At 47.9% G+C, this 18,045-nt stretch overlaps 2 protein-coding genes across 10 annotated transcripts in view; one reads left to right on the top strand and one right to left on the bottom strand.

Moving 5' to 3' along the window:
* The first annotated feature begins 2,082 nt into the window (after positions 1-2,082).
* On the top strand, positions 2,083-4,067 carry hexim1 (HEXIM P-TEFb complex subunit 1). Its single transcript, XM_025006623.2, has 2 exons — positions 2,083-3,453; positions 3,893-4,067. The coding sequence occupies exon 1, from the start codon at positions 2,405-2,407 to the stop codon at positions 3,419-3,421; it is 1,017 nt and encodes a 338-aa protein (XP_024862391.1). The 5' UTR covers positions 2,083-2,404; the 3' UTR covers positions 3,422-3,453; positions 3,893-4,067.
* Positions 4,068-5,724: 1,657 nt separating this feature from the next.
* Positions 5,725-18,045, bottom strand: part of arhgap23a (Rho GTPase activating protein 23a) — a 58,149-nt gene continuing 45,828 nt past the window's right edge. For 5 of the 9 annotated variants that reach the window (XM_017419420.3, XM_017419417.3, XM_017419418.3 and 2 more), the window contains 17 exons: positions 16,301-16,456; positions 15,402-15,510; positions 15,284-15,323; positions 14,990-15,127; positions 14,593-14,901; positions 14,450-14,511; positions 13,722-13,840; positions 13,492-13,610; positions 13,256-13,408; positions 13,065-13,143; positions 12,916-12,989; positions 12,740-12,829; positions 12,536-12,661; positions 12,414-12,455; positions 10,974-11,067; positions 8,562-8,593; positions 6,552-7,913 (listed from right to left, as the gene is read on the bottom strand). In XM_017419420.3, coding sequence (XP_017274909.1) covers positions 6,552-7,913; positions 8,562-8,593; positions 10,974-11,067; positions 12,414-12,455; positions 12,536-12,661; positions 12,740-12,829; positions 12,916-12,989; positions 13,065-13,143; positions 13,256-13,408; positions 13,492-13,610; positions 13,722-13,840; positions 14,450-14,511; positions 14,593-14,901; positions 14,990-15,127; positions 15,284-15,323; positions 15,402-15,510; positions 16,301-16,456 — 3,104 coding nt within the window. Of the gene's footprint in view, positions 7,914-8,561; positions 8,594-10,973; positions 11,068-12,413; positions 12,456-12,535; positions 12,662-12,739; positions 12,830-12,915; positions 12,990-13,064; positions 13,144-13,255; positions 13,409-13,491; positions 13,611-13,721; positions 13,841-14,449; positions 14,512-14,592; positions 14,902-14,989; positions 15,128-15,283; positions 15,324-15,401; positions 15,511-16,300; positions 16,457-18,045 lie in introns of all 9 variants that reach the window. The other 4 variants (XM_017419415.3, XM_017419416.3, XM_017419419.3 and 1 more) reach the window with 4 other exon arrangements.

Genomic DNA, 18,045 nt, shown 5'->3' on the forward strand with positions numbered 1-18,045 from the left:
TTTACATTCACAGTTAGAGCCATTCACTACAAATAAATGACCTATTAATAACCCATTTCTGCACTAAAAATATAAAAAAACTACTTCATGAAAACTGCTAAGGAACTATCAGTGTGTGTGTGCATGAGCATGCAGCTTTAACATAAGTAGTTTACCTGCCAACTCCATAGCTACCTGCAAGGTTGTGTGTGTAGGGGGAAAAAGGTTAAAAAAATCAATAAAAATATCAAAATAATCAAACTCTTGATTGTTTTTATCTGGTTTACTGAACTCCTTTTGTGTGCAGTTTAAAATCAAACAGATAAAAACGAAAAAATGGGCAAAAAAACAAGTAAAACAACAGAATGAAGGTTTTTTTTTTTTAAAAAAAAACAACTATATGTCAACTAAAGCAAAGATTTATGGGTGCCTTCCTTGGACGCTCGGGCTCGGACTACTTCCTGAAACCATGCAAGTTGGTCGTGTGACTAAAAAAATAATAAAAACAAAAACTGAAATTCAGTGAGTTGATGCGATGTTACTGCTTTGGGTTCGGTCCGCTCTTATACGTTTTTTTTTAAAAACATAAACGCTTTAATAAGACTAACACAGTCACAGGAAAACCGCAATGAAGTCATAAACCAGGAATTAAGCGGAGCCCGCCGAGAACACGTTGGCCTACTTAGCATTGAGCTAAATTCCGCCTATTTGTTTATGAGTGCTGTAATAAATATTATGTGGTAAGATTGAGCTATAAAGACAGCCTCGTGGAGATTAAACATTTTTCTTTTAAAATTTAATAGCCAAAGCAGTTATATTTGTGTTACAACGAAGCACCGAAGCGCGAGCTAGTTGTTAGCTTAGCTTCGTGTTCAATGCGACGTTTCTTCGTCAGTTAGGAACCATTTCCTGTGCAACATTTTCATGCCTAAGCTTTTTAAGGGTTGTCTTTTTTTGTTTTTTAATTTAATATAGTGCATATGACTTCACTCAAAGTGGAAAAAAAAATCTTTGCAGTGTTTAGTTTGGGAGCGACAAAAACGTAAAACGTAGCGCTCGTTCGCTAACTACCAACGTTAACGCTCGGCTAACGTTAGCTGACTACACTCGAAGCAAATCGTGTAGACACTGCGTGATGGGGCTGCGAAGAAACTAAATAAAACAAAACACCCAAGAGATGATCTACACCACTCCGTCCGTTGATAAAAGCGTTATTGAGCAAGTGTGAGATCGCCTGACCCACCCTTTTGACAACGACGGGTTCGGGGTTTTGTTCGCTGCGGCAGCTGCACAATAAATGTCGTTTGTTTATGCTGCTTTCACATTTCTTACCCCCTAGCCCCTGCCCTTCGACGTATCACTCCGCACAGCGTGTAACATCGAAACGGAAACATCTATTCACTCAAAATGGCGTCCGAAAGCCAGCTTTTATACACAAACGCTTCAAAAATATGCACATTTAGATAGCTACTTGCGGATATCTATTTTCTAAAGTGAACATTGAAAACGGACTATATTCCGTAGCGGGAACGTTTCATTTGGCTTTAAATAAAGGGGGTTCTCACTGTGTTATTAAATTTGCTGTGGACCTTGTAGTCTCAACAAAAACATAAATCTTATTTTTTAAACTAAAATGTATTATTGTATATTGCTGATTTGATACTATGTCGCATAAGAGTCTTTAAATCAAATATATTTCGTTCTTTGTAGTCGTCACCCCTCCGATTGCAAATGGTACAGCCTACAAAAAATGCCCGGGACTGCTTTTTTCGGTGTAGGGTACGCTCTGCTGATTGATAGCCCTACCGTCCAATCAGAAAATAATTCAAGCTTAGCAACAGCAAAGTTACCCCGTCAGCCAATCGAGAAAGAGCAGGGCGGGGTTTGCTGGGCGGACAATCCTCCGTTTTCATTGGGTAAAAGGCACGTCATTCAAATTAGACTTGTGGACTATGTAGTTTACTGTAGGGGCCTAAGCCTTTAGCTGGAACGCAATGAGGACCACATATCCCACAATGCAGCCGGTGTTAGAAGAAGAGGCATGCGCGCGGTCGGAGGCGGAGCTCATATATAAGCAGGAGCTCCCTCTTCTTGAGCAGCACACTGGACACTGTTGTGGCGGTGAAACGCTGTCTCCCAGAGAGCGTTAAGCGCTGACAGCATCGAAACAGTTAATGGTAGTTAGCGACAGTTGCTCCGACAAACCCTTGGAGGGAGTAACAAGTGTTTACCTTTCTTAAGTTAACTTTTGACTCCATTTTGAAACTTCGTATTTTTGCTCTGGAAGTCGGAGAGGGAAGGACCAAAAAAGAAAAAAGAATAAGTTTTTTATTCTTTCAAGCGAACTTTGACGTTCGGCGTCGAGGCGATGAAGTAAGGAGGAGGATGCGCTAACAGGTCGGAAGCACCGGAAGTGATCGCGAGAATGACAGAGCCGGCGGAGCAGACCCATCACCTGGGAACTCCGGGCAGCCCATCAGGTGGGAGCCGCGGGGACGCGTCGGAGCATCTCCCGGCCAACAGCCACGGCTTACCGCAGAACGGCGACAGGGGGCGCCAGAGGGAGCAGAACCACCGGCGGCGGGCGGAGAGCTGCGGGGATATCAGCGCCGACAAGTTGTGGCAAACCAGAGGCGGACAGCGGGAGGTGTGCCCCGGAAACGCGGCTCAGCCTCACAAGACGCCCAGCGGAGACTCCCCGGGGGACCGAGCGCTGCGCCGGGCTTTCTCCAACCAGGTCCCGGTCCAGGTCCAGGAGGAGGGCTTGCTCGTCGACTCCGACACCGGCTTGGACGCGCGCCTGGGCAAGAAGAAGCACCGGCGCAGGACCTCCAAGAAGAAGCGCAGCTGGAAGCCGTACAACAAACTTTCCTGGGAGGAGAAGAAGGCCCTGGAGGAGCGGGAGACCGCCAGGGCCTCCCGGATGAGAGAGGAGATGTTCGCCAAGGGGCTCCCGGTCGCGCCCTACAACACCACCCAATTCCTGATGGACGAGCACGACCGGGAGGAGCCCGACCTGAACACCGAGACCGGGGTCAGGCGGTCCCTGGGGGCCGGCGGCCGCGCGGAGGACACCGGCAGCGAGGAGGACCTCTTCGACCAGGAAGAGGACGAGGAGGACGACGGCAGCGGCGGTGGCAGCGACGGCATCGGGAGGCCCGGGAACGCGGGCGGGGAGTTCCTCCAGAGGGACTTCTCCGAGACTTACGAGATGTACCACGTCGAGAGCCTGCAGAACATGACCAAGCAGGAGCTGGTGCAGGAGTACCTGGAGCTGGAGAAGTGCATGTCCCGGCTGGAGGAGGAGAACAACCGGCTGAGGCGCGCCGCCCCGGAGGGCTCCCAGGTCCGGATCCGGGAGATGGAGCTGGAGCTGGAGAGACTGAGAGCCGAGAACACCGAGCTGCTCCTGCAGAACCGGGCCCAGATCCCGGCCACCTGAAGGTCCGGGCCGTGGGAGCCATTTTAGAGAAGGTAAAAAAAAAAAAAAGACCCGGGACTGCTGCTGCGATTGGTTTTGGTTTTTGTCAAAGTTTCTGTAATCAGTTTTGTCTTTTGGACACAAAGTCCCGCAGAACCTGACGTTTCATTTTCTATCTGACCTGTTCCAAACAAAAAAAGACACAAAAAAAATTAAAAATGATTGTAAATATGTCGAAATTAAAGGTACTCCCTGCAAAGTGTGAACGCAAACAAACAAATAAAAGTTTACCCTGAAAGACACCAAATGGTTCAGTTTACTCTGAAACGCGGGTCTGCGCTCAATGTAAACAAAGACCTAATCCAGCTGTTTGTTGGTTCTAACACCTTTAAAAAAAGAGAAATATTCAGCGACTTGGCAGCGAGTACCTTTAATATTTTTTTTAACATAAAGAGGTGTTTAAGTTTTAATTTGTCTTTTTTTTTTTTTCAGATCAACTTTGTATCTGTTGACATAAACTGTTCCATGTTTGATCAGAGACTCAAACGTTGTAAATCTGATGACGTTTAATGTTTATTTTTGGGGTTTTTTTGGTCATAAACAACCCCCCAGTTTTAACAGCTGTGTGTCACCATTGGTTAAAATAAATAATAAAAAAAAAAAAGAAGTTTTGATTTGAGCTGTCATGTCGTCCCCGCGGCGGGCCAGAACCTCAGGCCGGACCGGTTCTGGATGAAGACCTGGCCTGCAGTTGCTGCTCTCACTTCCTGTTCTGGAAGGAAATGCACGTCACCCGCCGCCACTCAAACCCACCTAACCACAATTAGCTGTGGCGGCCATCTTGAACCCAAAGCTCTAGATGCACATCTGGTGATTTATTTCCTTTAAGTTTTATTAAAAATGTCTCTGTGGTTCATAAGATATTTTGCTAAGCAGTGAAGTTTTTGAACAATCTGTAAAACTGAGTTAAAGACATTTGTGTTCTGTAAGGCGGCCATCTTGAAGTGCATTTAATCACTTCCTTAAAGTCCCGCTGGAGGTAAAGCTGTAAACTCAGAGTCCGTGTTGAGGATCACTCTCAGCTACTACCACACCAAACCTGAGGTCTGTGTCTGTAAATCTGACCGAGTCAGAGCCGTTTCTGTGCTGGCTGGGGCGGCTATTTTGAATTGGGTCAGCTCCAAAAGTTAATCAGTTGTAGACGAACGTTCAGTGATTCCTCGCTGAGAGATATTTCGCTAACAGACAAGCAGTTGAGGTGCTCGACTCATCTGCCGCCACCAGAGGGCGCCAACCTGTTTCACCTTATCTGAAATGTGTGTGTGTGTGTGTCCAACATGAAACACACTCGTTTAAACATAGTTCTGTTTATTTACATCGTTTAACTTCGCTTTAAAGCAAACAGCCGTGAGGGGAAATGGTTCCAGGCGGGAGGGCAGCCGCTTTTAGTCCAGTCGTTTCTTTTATTTTTACATCAGTAAAGCAGCTCCAAATGTACACAACACAGTATGTTACACATCAGGGTAGTATGTACAAAAACAGAAACATTACTTTTTAAAAAAAGAAACAAATAAGAAAACATCGAGAAAAGAAAAAAAAAGAAAATCACATTTCAGACCTGAACCGTGGGATCGATGTGAGGCGTACCGGTTTTCAAATGGAGGCGCCGAGGAGCGACTGCATAGATGGAGGTTCTTGGCTCGGCGCGTGCTTCCCACGCAAAAAAACGAGAGAGACGCCCCGGAAATCAGGCACTTGTAGGAGAATCTTTGAGGTAAGACGAGACGAGAGCTGCTTGTTTGATTTCTGACCGGGATCGTTCGCGCCTTTCAGGGGAGAAAAAATGTGAATAAAATAAAAAAATAAACGATCCGTTTTCAGTTGTACCGTTTCCTCGCCGAGGCGGCAGACGAGCTGAAGGCACGCCGTTAGCGCCGGGGTTTTCGTCCGGAGACGGGTTCAGAAACGCCGATGACGACCTGCAGGTGTCATAAACTCGTGTTTTTAATCACAACAGAACGGAGGAAACGTGTCAGATGTCTCAGAAAGGTGAGAGGTTCGAGTAAGAAAACAGCTGGAGGAACGTTCTGAAGCTAATTAGGTCAGAAAGATGGGTGGAGCTTCACCATAAACGGTGACAGGTGATCAGGTTCTGGTTCTGGTTCTGCTCAGGAACACTGTCTGTAAACACAGTTCACCGTGCCGTTCACAAATGCTGCTTAAAGCTCTATCAGGCAAAGAAGAAGCCAGATGTGAACAGATGTGTCTCCTCTGGACCAAAGAGGAGAACTGTTCTGAGGTCAGCCTGCCTCTCTGATGGTATGGGGGTGCATTAGTGCCTCTGGAAAGGATCTGCTCCCATCCAGGACTGTTGAACAGACAGAATGGGACAACCTCAGGTCCAGATGTTTACAGACTGATGGGAGAAGAAGAGGAGAAACATCTGGAGCAACCTAACCCTGTGAGTGAAACACGAGTTTATTCTGTTTTTATTTCCACCTGAAGCCGTCGACGTGTCGCTCCGTGTTCCTGCAGAGTTTTTATCGGAGTTAAAGGTTTTCTGCTGTAAACCAGGAAGGAGCAGGTTCGCCCAAGAACCACAATAATAAAATGACTTTTTTTACTTTAATACAAAATATATATTTATAATATATAGAGAATATAAACAAACAAAACAAAAAAAAAGGAGAATATATTAAAAACATTTCAAGTAACATCTTGAAAGAAATGACCGCACTTCGTGTGCACAGTTTTGTAAACCATAAAAAAAACTAAAAAAGAAAAAAACATAATATTTATATTTACAGGGTTAACTTAGCGAGGCTTTGTACAAATGTTACAAAACGTTTGAACACAAACACCTGCATGCTCAGACACGATCACTAATTATTTGTCTTTCTTTAAGAAGCAGAGACGACTGAACGACTGTTTCAGGCGTCGGAGTTAAATTAAATTAAGAGTTTGACAGTGACCGCGGTCCGGAGCGCGATTAACTACTCAGCTGTTTTAAGACGACGTTTTTACCGACCCCAGCTGGACTCGGAGCGCCGTTTTCTTTGATATCTCACCTGTGAGCCGAACAGGAAGGAGGAAGAGGCGACGGCGGCGGCGAGGTGAGTTCCTGTCTCTGTTCCTGAAAGGAGGAGGAGCTTCACAGGTACTGGTGGAATCTGGAGGTGGGGGTTTGGCGGGGAAGCGGTCCCGGGTCGAGCCCGTCTGCGCCCTGAGGCGTTTTCCGGTTCTGGCCGTTGGCGGGCGGGGGGAACGCCGTCAGCGGGGGCCTCTTCTCGGTGGTTTCCGTCGGCGACGCCACCACCGTGTGCCGGCGCCACGCTCGCTTCTTCCTGCGCGTCTCGGGCGACGGCTGCCTTCTCAGCCCCACGCTGCGCAGGTCGTCGGCGGAGCCCAGTAGCCGGGCTCGGACCTGTTCTGCCAGGGACCGGCCGCCGGGTCCGATGGGGGCGAAGGAGGTGGCCTCGGTGGGCAGCAGCGCGGGTTTGGACCGTGCCGGCCGCAGGCTCTCCTGGCTGCTGGCGGAGGACGGGTTGGTCCTGGAGGCGTCCTGTCTCTCCGACCCGGTCCCCTCCTCCTGGGACTCGGGCAGGTCCTGGGACCGGGCACGGGACTTCTCGGACTTGAGCTTTTTCCGGGCCAGCGTGTCGCACTGGATCAGCCGGTGGGAGTTGAAGGAGGGCCGGGCGTGCAGCCGGTGGGCGGAGGAGGAGGAGGACGAAGGTGTGGTGGAGCGCGCTCCTCCGTCGCTCCTCTCTGCAGAGTCGGGGGCGTGTGTGGCGAGACTGGGCGGGGTCAGAGCGGCGTTGGGGGTTTTGCAGTGCGAGTAGAGGAAGCTGCGCGGCGCGGCGGCGGGTTGTGCGTTTCCTGTTGTTGTTGTTTGTTTACTCGGCCTCTCCTGGGTGAGCGAGCGCGACGCAAAGCCGCTCTCGTTGTCCGTCTCGCTCACCAGCTCACTGTGCTCGTCGTCGGCGTCCTCGCCTCGGCCCTCGGACCCCAAGCTCCGCCCTAACGTGGAGAGGGTGGAGTAACCGGAGACGATGGAGCGGGCGTCCTCTGGAGCTCGCCACGGCTGACCCTTCACCTCCGCCTGCACCCCGTCCTCCTGTAAGAACATGGCCGTCTGCCTTCCTCCTGCCTCCTCATCCTCTTTACAGCAAGGAACCTCCTCCTCCTCCTCCTTCGCTCCGACAGCTTCCTCCTCCTCCTCCTCCTCTTCTTCTTCCTCTTCATCATCGTCCTCCTCTCCTTCTGCTCGAGGAGCAGCGTCTCCCACAGGTAGTTCTGCCTCCTCCTCCTCTTCCTCCTCCTCCTCCTCCTCCTCCTCCTCCATCCCCGGGTGTCCGGCTTTCAGCGCCTCGTGCTCAGAGTCGTCGTCGGTGCTGCTGCCCACGCGGCGGTTGTTGCGGCGCTTCCTGCGTTTGCGTCCCGAGACGGCGGACATGATGGACAGAGCCAGGAAGTCCTTGGCCGTCAGGTCCTTCTTCGATCCCCAGGACCTCTGAAAGACGAAGACATTTCACTGCATCGCTGCGTTTTATTAAAAATAAAAAACTGAATTTATTCTGACGGGTGACGAAGAAGCGACATCCCGACGTAACTTTGGAATAATCGAAACTTCATTCTGATGGATTAACTGTAAAAGGATAATAAATCCTGAAGACTCTGCTGGTCACAGTGTTTCATGTTGGAGTTAAATGTAGTTTTCAGTTTTTAAAATGAAATATAACAATCTGTGGAAGCTCGGGCGTGCACTCTGCGTAATCCGAGGGGATTAGAGAGAAAACCGCGAGACGCTCGCCGAGTGAAAGACGACAAAAATCCCAACGTTTGGACGTTTAACTCGAGTCTGTACCAAAAAAAGAGTTTGTTTAAAAAGGTTAAAGCTGTTAAAGGTAACAAAATGGCCGCTCAGCTTTCTGTCCTGTTTTAACTCTGAACGGCGTTCCTGCTGAGTTTGAGGTTCTCCACAAATCCCGTCGATCTTTTTACTAATTAGGTCCTCGCCAAACGCCGTAACGCCGCCAAAAGTGACAGCGAGCGATCCCCAGTCGAGCCGACGGTTTGAGGTTTGATTTGCAGATTTTACGTTGAAGCGAGACGGTTTTCGATCAAATTACGTCTGTTGTGTGTGTGTGTGAGCCGTTACCTTGGATTTAGCCGAGTCACTGTTGGTTGAGTCTGAGAAAAAGGACAAAAACCCGTCAGCAGGTCAGACGAGTCTAAGTCATGGAGCATAAACCGTCATGGTGGACGACACAGAGGACGCTCTTTATGGAAAACTAAAGTTTCTTTAGTTTATTTATTTTTTTGACTGGAAATTAAAAATAAATGAATTAAAAATCAATTTCATTTTTTTCTTGAAAGCCGGCCTTCCTCTGTGTCGTCTCATCACGTCAGAGTCCAGATCAAACATTCAGGAAGTGAAGCTTTTTGGTGGGAAAAACAGCGAACACACACACACACACACACACACGCGCCAACAGAAGCCAAACAGACTGCGGGCATCATTCACCGACAGAGAAGCACGTTTCCCCACAAACACACCAATAAATGTTAGGTTGAACCCTTAAACGCAGCAGGTGAGGCGTTCAGGTGCGCCGATCAAACCCCAGGTAAAAATCAGTTTTTTTTTTTTAATTTTATCACTGCGTCATGGAGACATCTGATCCGACCGATTAGCTTCATTATTAAAAAGATCAATTTATGATCCTTTTCAGCTGCTAATAATATATTTATCTGTTTTATTTCTGCTGTAATTAGTCCCTAAAGATAGATTCATGTCATTTATCTGATGTTTAAGTTTTCTTTATTTTTTTAACTTTTCTTACCTCAAAGTGCTCAATAACGCAGAAGAACCCAACCAGAATAAAACGACCGACAGATAATCAATTAAATGATTAATTAGGTTCCTTTAAAGCGATTAGAGTGCAATTAGCACACATTCTTCAATAAACCCCAAACTTTGCTTGTTTGTTGCTTTTTCATGTTTTATTTTATTATTTTTTGAGACGCTCTGCTGTATTAAAAGGTGCTTTATAAATAAAGTTTCATCGTTTCGCTCCTAATTCACATTTGACTCCGTTTAGGAGAACGTCAAACGTTAAAATACGGTTTAAACTTTAAACAAACAACATTTGTGTCACAGTTTGAACTAATATCTGCACGGAGGTCACGTTTTAATCCACGCAATTGTAAAATTACTGACTAAATTTATTTAACAGCACAAACTACGGCTGTCGCAGGTCAGTGTGACGAATGCTTTGTTTACATTGAGCGTGTACCCGCAGTTCATATATAAATATCTGTAAACTCGTTCAAACAGATCAGGATTGCTGTTTTTAACTTTAAACGTCAAGTTTGACTTTAAAGAGCTTTAATTTATTTACAGATTGACTGGAAAACGAGTCGATTAAAGAAACTTTTATTTATGAGGTTTTTTTTGACTCAAACCTACGAGCTGACTGCTGTGTAACTGTGAACGGTTATATTTATTGTTTTATTGTGTTTGTGTGCGACCCGTGCAGCTGTTTTTTTTTAGTTCCCGGTAACTAAAACAGGAAATAATCTTCCTGATCTACCTTTTAATGACAGCTGCGTCTTCAGAAACAACCTTTTTAATTTCCTTTTGACGCTGAACGTGTTTCTCTCCCGGGAAATCCCTTCATCATCATCAAGCTTCCTCTTTTTTTTTTAAAACCGGTGCTGAGGTTGCCGACGACGTCACTCCAGACCCAAACCGGTGTCAGGCGGTAAAATCGCCACATTTTGAACAAACTACGTATCATTTTGAAGCTTCTGAGATGTGGAAACTGGAAACAGTAACAGCTGAACGCCTCGTTCTGCCAGCAGGCTTCACATTTTTTTCTGACAGGAAGTGAGAAACCAGGGAGGGTTTGAAGCGGCGGCACCCGGTCGGGTTAGGAGCCTGATGATTGGGTCGGATCAACCAGAGGAAGGCTTACAGGACGAGCGGCGCCGCCTGGCAGACAGACGGAGGCGTCTCTCGGCGTCGGCAGCTGCAGCCCAGTCACCCGTTCAGGGCGACGGCGAAGCGACGCGAGTTTACAGAAACCTCAGTCTGACGCTGACGGAGACGCTCACTCAGGGTTAACGGACGCCACGGAGACAAGCCATCACCACGAACACACACTTTCACTTTCACAGCTTGACACACACACACACACATTTCCAGGGAGGGGGATTCCCATCCTACCGCAGCGGCTGCTCCACCAGCTCAGCTAAGAGAGGGAAATTCAGAAACGCACAGAGAGAAAGAGGAAGATGAGCAACATGGCAGGAAAAGAAGAAGAAGAAGAAGAAGAGGAGAGAAGTGCAGGCATGCCGTCAAACACAAACTCTCAGAGAGCTAAAAGAGCTAAAGCTTTCATGCTGCGTTCAAGTTCCGTTGGAAAGTGGAGAACTCTCTGAGTTAAATAACGACAGAGCCTCCTGCCGGCCTGCTTCAGGATAAATGAAGCCAGGCCCGACTTCCAGCTTTAAACATTTAGATTTTTTATTTAATTTTAAAAAAGCTGCTCGTGCGCTGACGTGCGCTCACCTGAAGCCTCCCCGAGCAGCGCCGTCCTGCCGATGTTGGGCAGCAGGTGGTCGATGTTGGGAGCCGGCTGCACGTCCTCGGTGTCCACCGGGGTCTGAAGGGACAAACAGGACATCATGTAACCAGTGTTATACGATGGGATCGACACGCGTCTCAGACGTTCTCAGCCAAACGACCAGAAAACAAGAAACAAAGCTGCAAAATACACCGGAACCAAGGGTTGGAGCACAGAGGTTGTCACTAAGGGGTCACCTGTGACCTTGACCTTTGACCCTGTGACCTAAAAATCAATAGGAATCACGTCTGACCCAGGAAGTGTCCAGATATGCAGTTTGACAGTCCTAAAATAAATGGTTGCAGAGTTAGAGAATAAAAAAGAACTTTATAACGCAGTCACAATGCAACCTTGACCTTTAACCCCGTGACCTTGAAATCAATAGGGATCATCCCTAACCCTTGATGTGTCCAGCTGTGCAGCTTGACATTTCAACGTTACGCTGTTGCAGAGTTAGAGCACAAAAAAGGTTTTCACTACAAGCTCACTTGTGACCTTGACATTTGACCCCATGACCTTGAAATCAATAGGGATCATCCCCAACCCATGATATGTCCAGATATGCAGTTTGACATCTCTACGTTACACGGTTGCAGAGTTACAGCACAAACAAGGTTTTCACTAAGGATTACCTCTGACCTTGAAATCATTAGGGATCATCCCCGACCCATGAGGTGTCCAGCTGTGCAGTTAAACATTCCTATGCTAAAGGGTCATCAGTTTGGACAACCACGACCTTGGGACGGGCTTTTAAGAAAAGTTAGATAATTTTTTTAAGGGCTCGCCTTTAAATATTAATTCTATTAATTAAACAGTAAAATTAGATAAAGTTTAATCTGCTGAAATTAAACATAATGTTTAACAGCCTTCGGAACGACGCGTCTGCACCAAGGAAGCTGAATTTCAGACACTCAGGACACAAATTTTTTAAATAATTGTGAAATAATCAACATCTGGGAGACGTTAATCTAATTTTAATCAAACTTTTGACTTTTAATTTGCAGGAAAAAGATGCAGATGCACCAAAAACCGGACGAATATCCTTCCTGCAGCGAGCGCAGGAGGTGGAAACTGAACGAATCGTTGCCTTTAGCGTCTGAACTTCCCAGTGAAACGGACCTGAAGTGACAACCAAACCGGATCAGATCAGGAAAACCAGGAACACGAAGGATGAAAATTAATGTTTTAAACTCCAATAATTACATTCATGATCTGAAGATCCAGGAATTCCAAAAATATTAGATTTTCTTTGAACAGAAACAGGTGTTAGTTGTTCCTCAGAGCAGAAAGAATGTTTCTTTTGGGTTTAATCGGATTTATTTGCTTCTGATTCTAAATGATCGTCTTTATTCATGTCAAATGTTTGTTTTTAATTGGAAACTTACCTTTTCGTCCTTGTCGAGCTCCTCTGTGAAAAACCAGACGCACTGCAGGGGGCGACAGAGAAACGTTTAGCGTCTTTCGTTAAGCCTGCGCTCGATTTAATGGCTCGCGCTCCGCTCCTTACGTGCTGGACGAGCGTCTCCACGATCTTGTAGCGGTCGGGCATGTGCGTCACCATGTCCTTCATGTTGTCCTCCGACGTCCGCACCAGGGTCGGCCCGAACACGAGCGCCAGGTTACGAGGCTCCATCTGGAAAAAAAAAAAAGGCGAGTTTGGTAACGGCGCCCGTCTCCGGTTCCACGCCGCTCCGGTCGGCTCTGGACGCACCTTGTTTTTGTCCGAGTGGTCTGCAACGGTCTTCAGGTGGCAGATGAGGAACTTCAGGGTGTCGTGGTAGTGATCCGGAAGGTCTCGGATCTGAGGCGAAACAGAAAAAAGTAAAACGCTGGAACTCGCTCGACCTGTTGGCCCCAAACGGCGGCGGCGGCGGCGGCAGTGCCTACCAGTTTCTTCATGGTTTTCAGCCTCTCCGACGCGTTCTCCATCCGATTGGCGTCGATGAAATCGTTGTACTTGTCTGTTCAGATGCGGGGGGGAGGATTAAAACGCGTTTGAGGAGTGCGTCGGCGTGTCGGGACACGTTCGGACTCACCATTGGTGAAGAGCGGCTCCGGGAGCTTCCTGAAGAAGGATTTCAGCAAACTGCTGACGACGTTCAGGTCCTGCCACCGCTACGAGAAGACAGCAGAGCAAACGAGCAAATCAGCTTTTATTTCCCGTAAGGCTTGTCAGAACCGATCCCGCTCCTTCGGAACGCCGTTGGAAGGAATGCTCCCCCCTCACCTCCTCCGCGGGGTTGATGTCCACGCCCTTGTTGAGCTGCTCCTGGAGCAGCGACACCATGGCGTTGTTCCCTGGCACGCGGTAGATCCCGGTGTACTCCAGGCCCATCTCCTCCACCAAGCCGCAGCAGAACTCCACGATCATCGGGACGAACTGGGGCGCAGCAACAGGAGCGTGAGCAAAACCAAACAGAAACAAACAAAAACCCTGCGTACGGAGGGAGACCCGAGGCTGACCTTGTTGTTCACGCCCGGCTGACACTCCTCCAGCCTCACGCCGAAACATTTGGGCCCGGCTTTCTTCGTCTTCTTGATGATGTTGATTCCCCACGGAGACTTCGGAGGGCTGCTCTCGTCTGCGAACAAACCGAACAGCTGAGTGAATGTCGTGATCTCAGAGCGGAGTATTTAATTCACAAACGGCCTCAGCTCGGGTTTGATGAGCGTCGGCTTTCTCCTTCGCTCACCTTTGCCTTCCTGCTTCGGGGAGCGCGGCGCTCCGGATGCGTTCTCCGTCTTATTCAGCAGGAACGGAGGCATCATGCGGTGCAACCGGGGAGACAGATCCGGCTTGTTCGACGTCGGGCTGCAGAAGGAGACACGGGCTGATCGTTTACATCCTCCACAAAAAAAAAAACCACAAGAAGATGCCCGACCTCTCCGACCCGCAGGAGGACAAACCGATTCAGATTCTGGGGCAGAACCAACAAACGCCTCCAGGGTTTGAAGCATTTTGACCCAAAATAAACAAAAATGACAGAAATGAGAAGATTTACAAGTTTTAGCTCCGTCGTGTCAATAATGAACTGATTAAACAAGAAAAATGTGCATTTTTTACAAAAGTGCAGCATTAAAGCTGAGTGCTGAAAGACTGAAATTGAGATTAAAACGTAAAAGAAGCAAAATACTAGCAAGCTACAAGCTGAAAGGAGCAAAACTCCAGCTAAAAGTAGCAGAATGGTAGCTAAAAGCTAAAGGTAGCAGAAGAAGGCAATAACTGAGCATGCAGGCAAGGAAAATAATGTTTCTGGGGAGGGAAAATATTTGTAAACAGTAAAAAAACCTGAAAAGCATCAAAGCTACAACACTCCCATCTCCTGAATGAGCTGAACGTTTAGACGTTTGAGTGGCTAAAACAGCCGAATCAGCCGAAAGCAGAGCTCGTAGATGTGGTTGGAGGACAGCGGAGACCGACCTTTGTTTTCTGTAGTCATTGAGCTTCTTGTTGATGAGCGCCTGTCTGGAAAACCCGAGTTCCTGCGGGAGACAAAGCCATCGGCGTTACGTTTGCGTGAAGCGGACACGGGCGCAGAAACGGGCGGAGGCGTGACCTCTGACCTCGCTGTCCGTCTTGCTGCCCTCCCGGATGACCTTGATCCACTCCAGCATGTCTTCTCGGTCCTCGGCCTGCAGCAGGTACTCGCAGAAGTCCTGCGTGGTGAGTCGCAGCGCGTGCTTCCTCTTGGTCTCGCTGTAGGCGATGTCCACCAGGCAGCCTCGGATGTTGATGGGCTGCTCGTCCTCGGCGGCGCCGCTGATCGTGGTGCTGCCGAGCACCGCCTCCCGCTTGTCCTTGTAGAGGAACAACGAATGGCAGCGAAGAACTGAGTAGACTCGCTTCCACGGCCACATGCCGCTGCCTACTTTCTGTAAATTAAAAAAACAGAAACACAATGTTAGCGAGGCGTTCCCCGCTCGGTTATCGTCCCGTCAGCGCCTGCGTCGGCGAGCGCACCTTGCCCTTCTCCGTGAGGATCTGTTTGAAGTGCAGCCATCCTTCTCGCCGCACGTCGCTGTACGTGATGTTTCCGAGCTCCGAGGTGGAGTGGCGCTTGGAGCGGACCTCCTCCGCCGTCCCGATGTTGTCCAGAGACTGAAACCCAGAGCGATTAAAGCGTCAGCAGGTCATTGCAGATGAGAGATCAAACGTCTGCAGGGACCAACATGAACAGTTTAAAACACAGTTTCATGTTTTTCCTGCTTGATGTCCCAAAACGTTTGCAGATTAAATAATTAAAAACAAACTCACCCCATCTGTGAAGAAACTCTTCACTCTTTTTGTCTGCCTCCTGCCAAAAACAAAAAACGAGTTAATCTTCAAACCCGATCCTGGTGCAGCCAAAACGCCGAGCGGCTGCGGTACTTACGACGGCCGTCCTTCGTCTCTGAACGTGTTGAGTCCTTCGTCACACGACTTGGAGCGCTCGGCGGAGATGGCTAGAAGATAGGAGGAACGGCGAGCGGATTTAATACTGCCTGCTCGGAGCGAGGGCGAGTGAGTGGAGAGATGAAGGAAAACAAAAAGAAAGAAAGACTGAATGTCGATGAGATGCCAATCACCCGGATGGACGCGGAGGAGGGGGGGACGGGGGGGACGGAGGAGGTTTTTAAACTGTGAGTGAATGAGTGACTTGGTGAAGATGGACGGGGGGGACGTGGGTTAGAGTTTAGTTTCTCTGGACTTCCTGTCCGCCTTCAGCATGCAGACTCACATGCACGGCTTTAAAAATAAAAACGTTTTCATGCAGAATGACGCCAAATTGTTTAAAAAATAAATAAAACGCGTTAAGTTTGTCTGACTTCATGCACAACAAAACGATTAACCAAAACCCCTCTGAGTGAACGAGGGGCGACTACTTTATAGCACTGCTAAAAACTTCCTCTTTCAAGCAGTTTTTATCTCTTATTAAGGCTTGGAAATGATGTCTTTCCATTAAAAATAACCCGGGTCGACAAATCAAGCAGAATAAGAGGAATTAGTGATATTTATCTGACAAAAAAAGCAAAGCTGAAGTTCTTTTTGTGACAGCAAAGAGTTTAAAGATGAAAAATTCGACAAAAATGCTTGAAAAGATGGAAATTATGGAAGCAGAGAGGCTCCCAAAATGTCAATAAAATCAAAAATTTAGAGGCAGCGATCATGCAGGCTTCTAAAATCTCACGCATGCGTCAGAAACGAGACAAACTCGACTACGGGTCGGATTTATTCTGCATGCTTCGGACGGGAGCAGAGGAGCAAACGCGGGCCGAGGAGGGCGCCACTCACTGCAGTCATGTGAGAAGAGCCGAGTGAGGGGGAAGGTGAAGGTGGGGGAGGCGTGGCCTGTGCCCGCGGTGGGCGCTGAACTCATGCCGCTGGACACGACGGAGGACGCCGGCACGTGGCGGGCGCGCAAGTCGGCGCCGGGGCTGGTCGGCTCGTCTGTGGGAGGGCGGAGGAGGCAAAGGTGGAGGTGTGACAAAGGACAGGGTTAGAGGCGTTAGAGGAGGGGGGTCAGGGAAGGAAAGAAGAAAACAGGAAGCGCAGAGGGGGGTTAGATTAGGAAAGGCGAGGAGAGGTTTTAAAGAACCGCCGGGAAGCGAAGCGGCGTCAGATTCCGACGGAGAGAAAAGCTTCTTACAGTTTCATTTTCATCACCATCAAACAGCTCAGGAGCTAAAACCTGCAGGAAACTGAAAATACCTCCAACCTGACTGAAGCCCCGCGGACAAGAAGCAAACCGTGCCAACAGATAAAACTGTACCTGAGTCGAGTGTTGCCATAGGAAGAGCTACTCAGACGCTAACAGAGGCGGGCGGGCGACTGGAGCCGAACGGCTGCAGGTTTCAGTTCTTTATCTACACAAATGTTTGATTTGATTCAAGCACAACAAAACGTTACGCTCCCAAAAAAGGGAAAATGGATCACCGAGAGCCAATTTATTTTAGATTTGGGATATTTTCTCTGCTAGGAATGAAGCGTTTGTTCCTTAAAAAGACAAAATAAAAATAAATGGTTTTGTAGGTAACAAAGTGTTTAAGAGTTTGAAACTCACTTAGAGGGATTTGAAACCGTAACACTTCCTGACAGGCGGAGGGAAACAGCAGAGGGCAGCACAGACCCACTGATCGCCTCTGCTCCGAGAACCAAATCCTGCAAGGATTTATGTTTTAGAATTTCATGGCTTTCCGTTTGATCTTCCCATCATCATCATTTCGTTACTTTCCTTCCCTTTTTTTTGTTTTTGGACTGAACCTTCGATGAACTCCTCCTGTGCAACGTGAATCAGGAAAAGATTCCCAGTCTGGGATGAGGAATCAATCTAGGAATAGTTGCTCTGTAGGTCGAACAGAGGCGGCGAGCTCGGACCAGCAGGGGGCAGCACAACACAGAACTGCGGCACATTTTAGTCCCATCTTTACATCCTTTACGTCCTGGTCCTGGTCCTGGTCCTGGTCCTGGAGGGCCACCATCCTGCAGGTTTCAGGTGTTTCTCTGCTCTTCAGGTTCTGCAGAAACCTGTTAATCACTCAGTCACTCCAATCTGCAGAGAAACACCTGAAACCTGCAGGATGGAGACCCTCCAGGACCAGGACTGGACACCGCTGTCCTGCAGCAGGACCCGCACATTAAAACTGGATTAAAATGAAAGACCTAGGACTCCTTGAAGTGACATTTATCTCCCTCTAAGTCAGTAATATTCTCCAGATACGTGTTTAATTTTATTAATAAATACTTCAGCCTAAAAACGCAGACTCAAAACACAAAAAAACGACTTGATATTGATTGTTTTCCAGATTATTTCAACAGTTTGTGACCAGAACTGTTTAATATCCCCCACTTTGGCTTAAAAATGACACTTTTTCATGTCATTTATATAAATATTAAGACAATAAATCGAAGCAAAGACTTGATATCAGCTGCCAGCTGTCGGTGTTACGGATGTTTTTGTGTCAAACGGTTTGAAACGCAGGAAAATTAAAAATCCCAAAGAGAGGAACTTTTTTATTTCATTGGGACCGTCTTGGTTG

This window comes from Kryptolebias marmoratus, linkage group LG12 (genome assembly GCF_001649575.2).
Source record: "Kryptolebias marmoratus isolate JLee-2015 linkage group LG12, ASM164957v2, whole genome shotgun sequence".
Taxonomy (NCBI): Eukaryota; Metazoa; Chordata; class Actinopteri; order Cyprinodontiformes; family Rivulidae; genus Kryptolebias; species Kryptolebias marmoratus.

What these genes read in the sequence shown, in the direction of transcription:
- hexim1 (XM_025006623.2), top strand. Translation starts at nt 2,405, where the DNA reads ATGACAGAGCCGGCGGAGCAGACCCATCACCTGGGAACTCCGGGCAGC.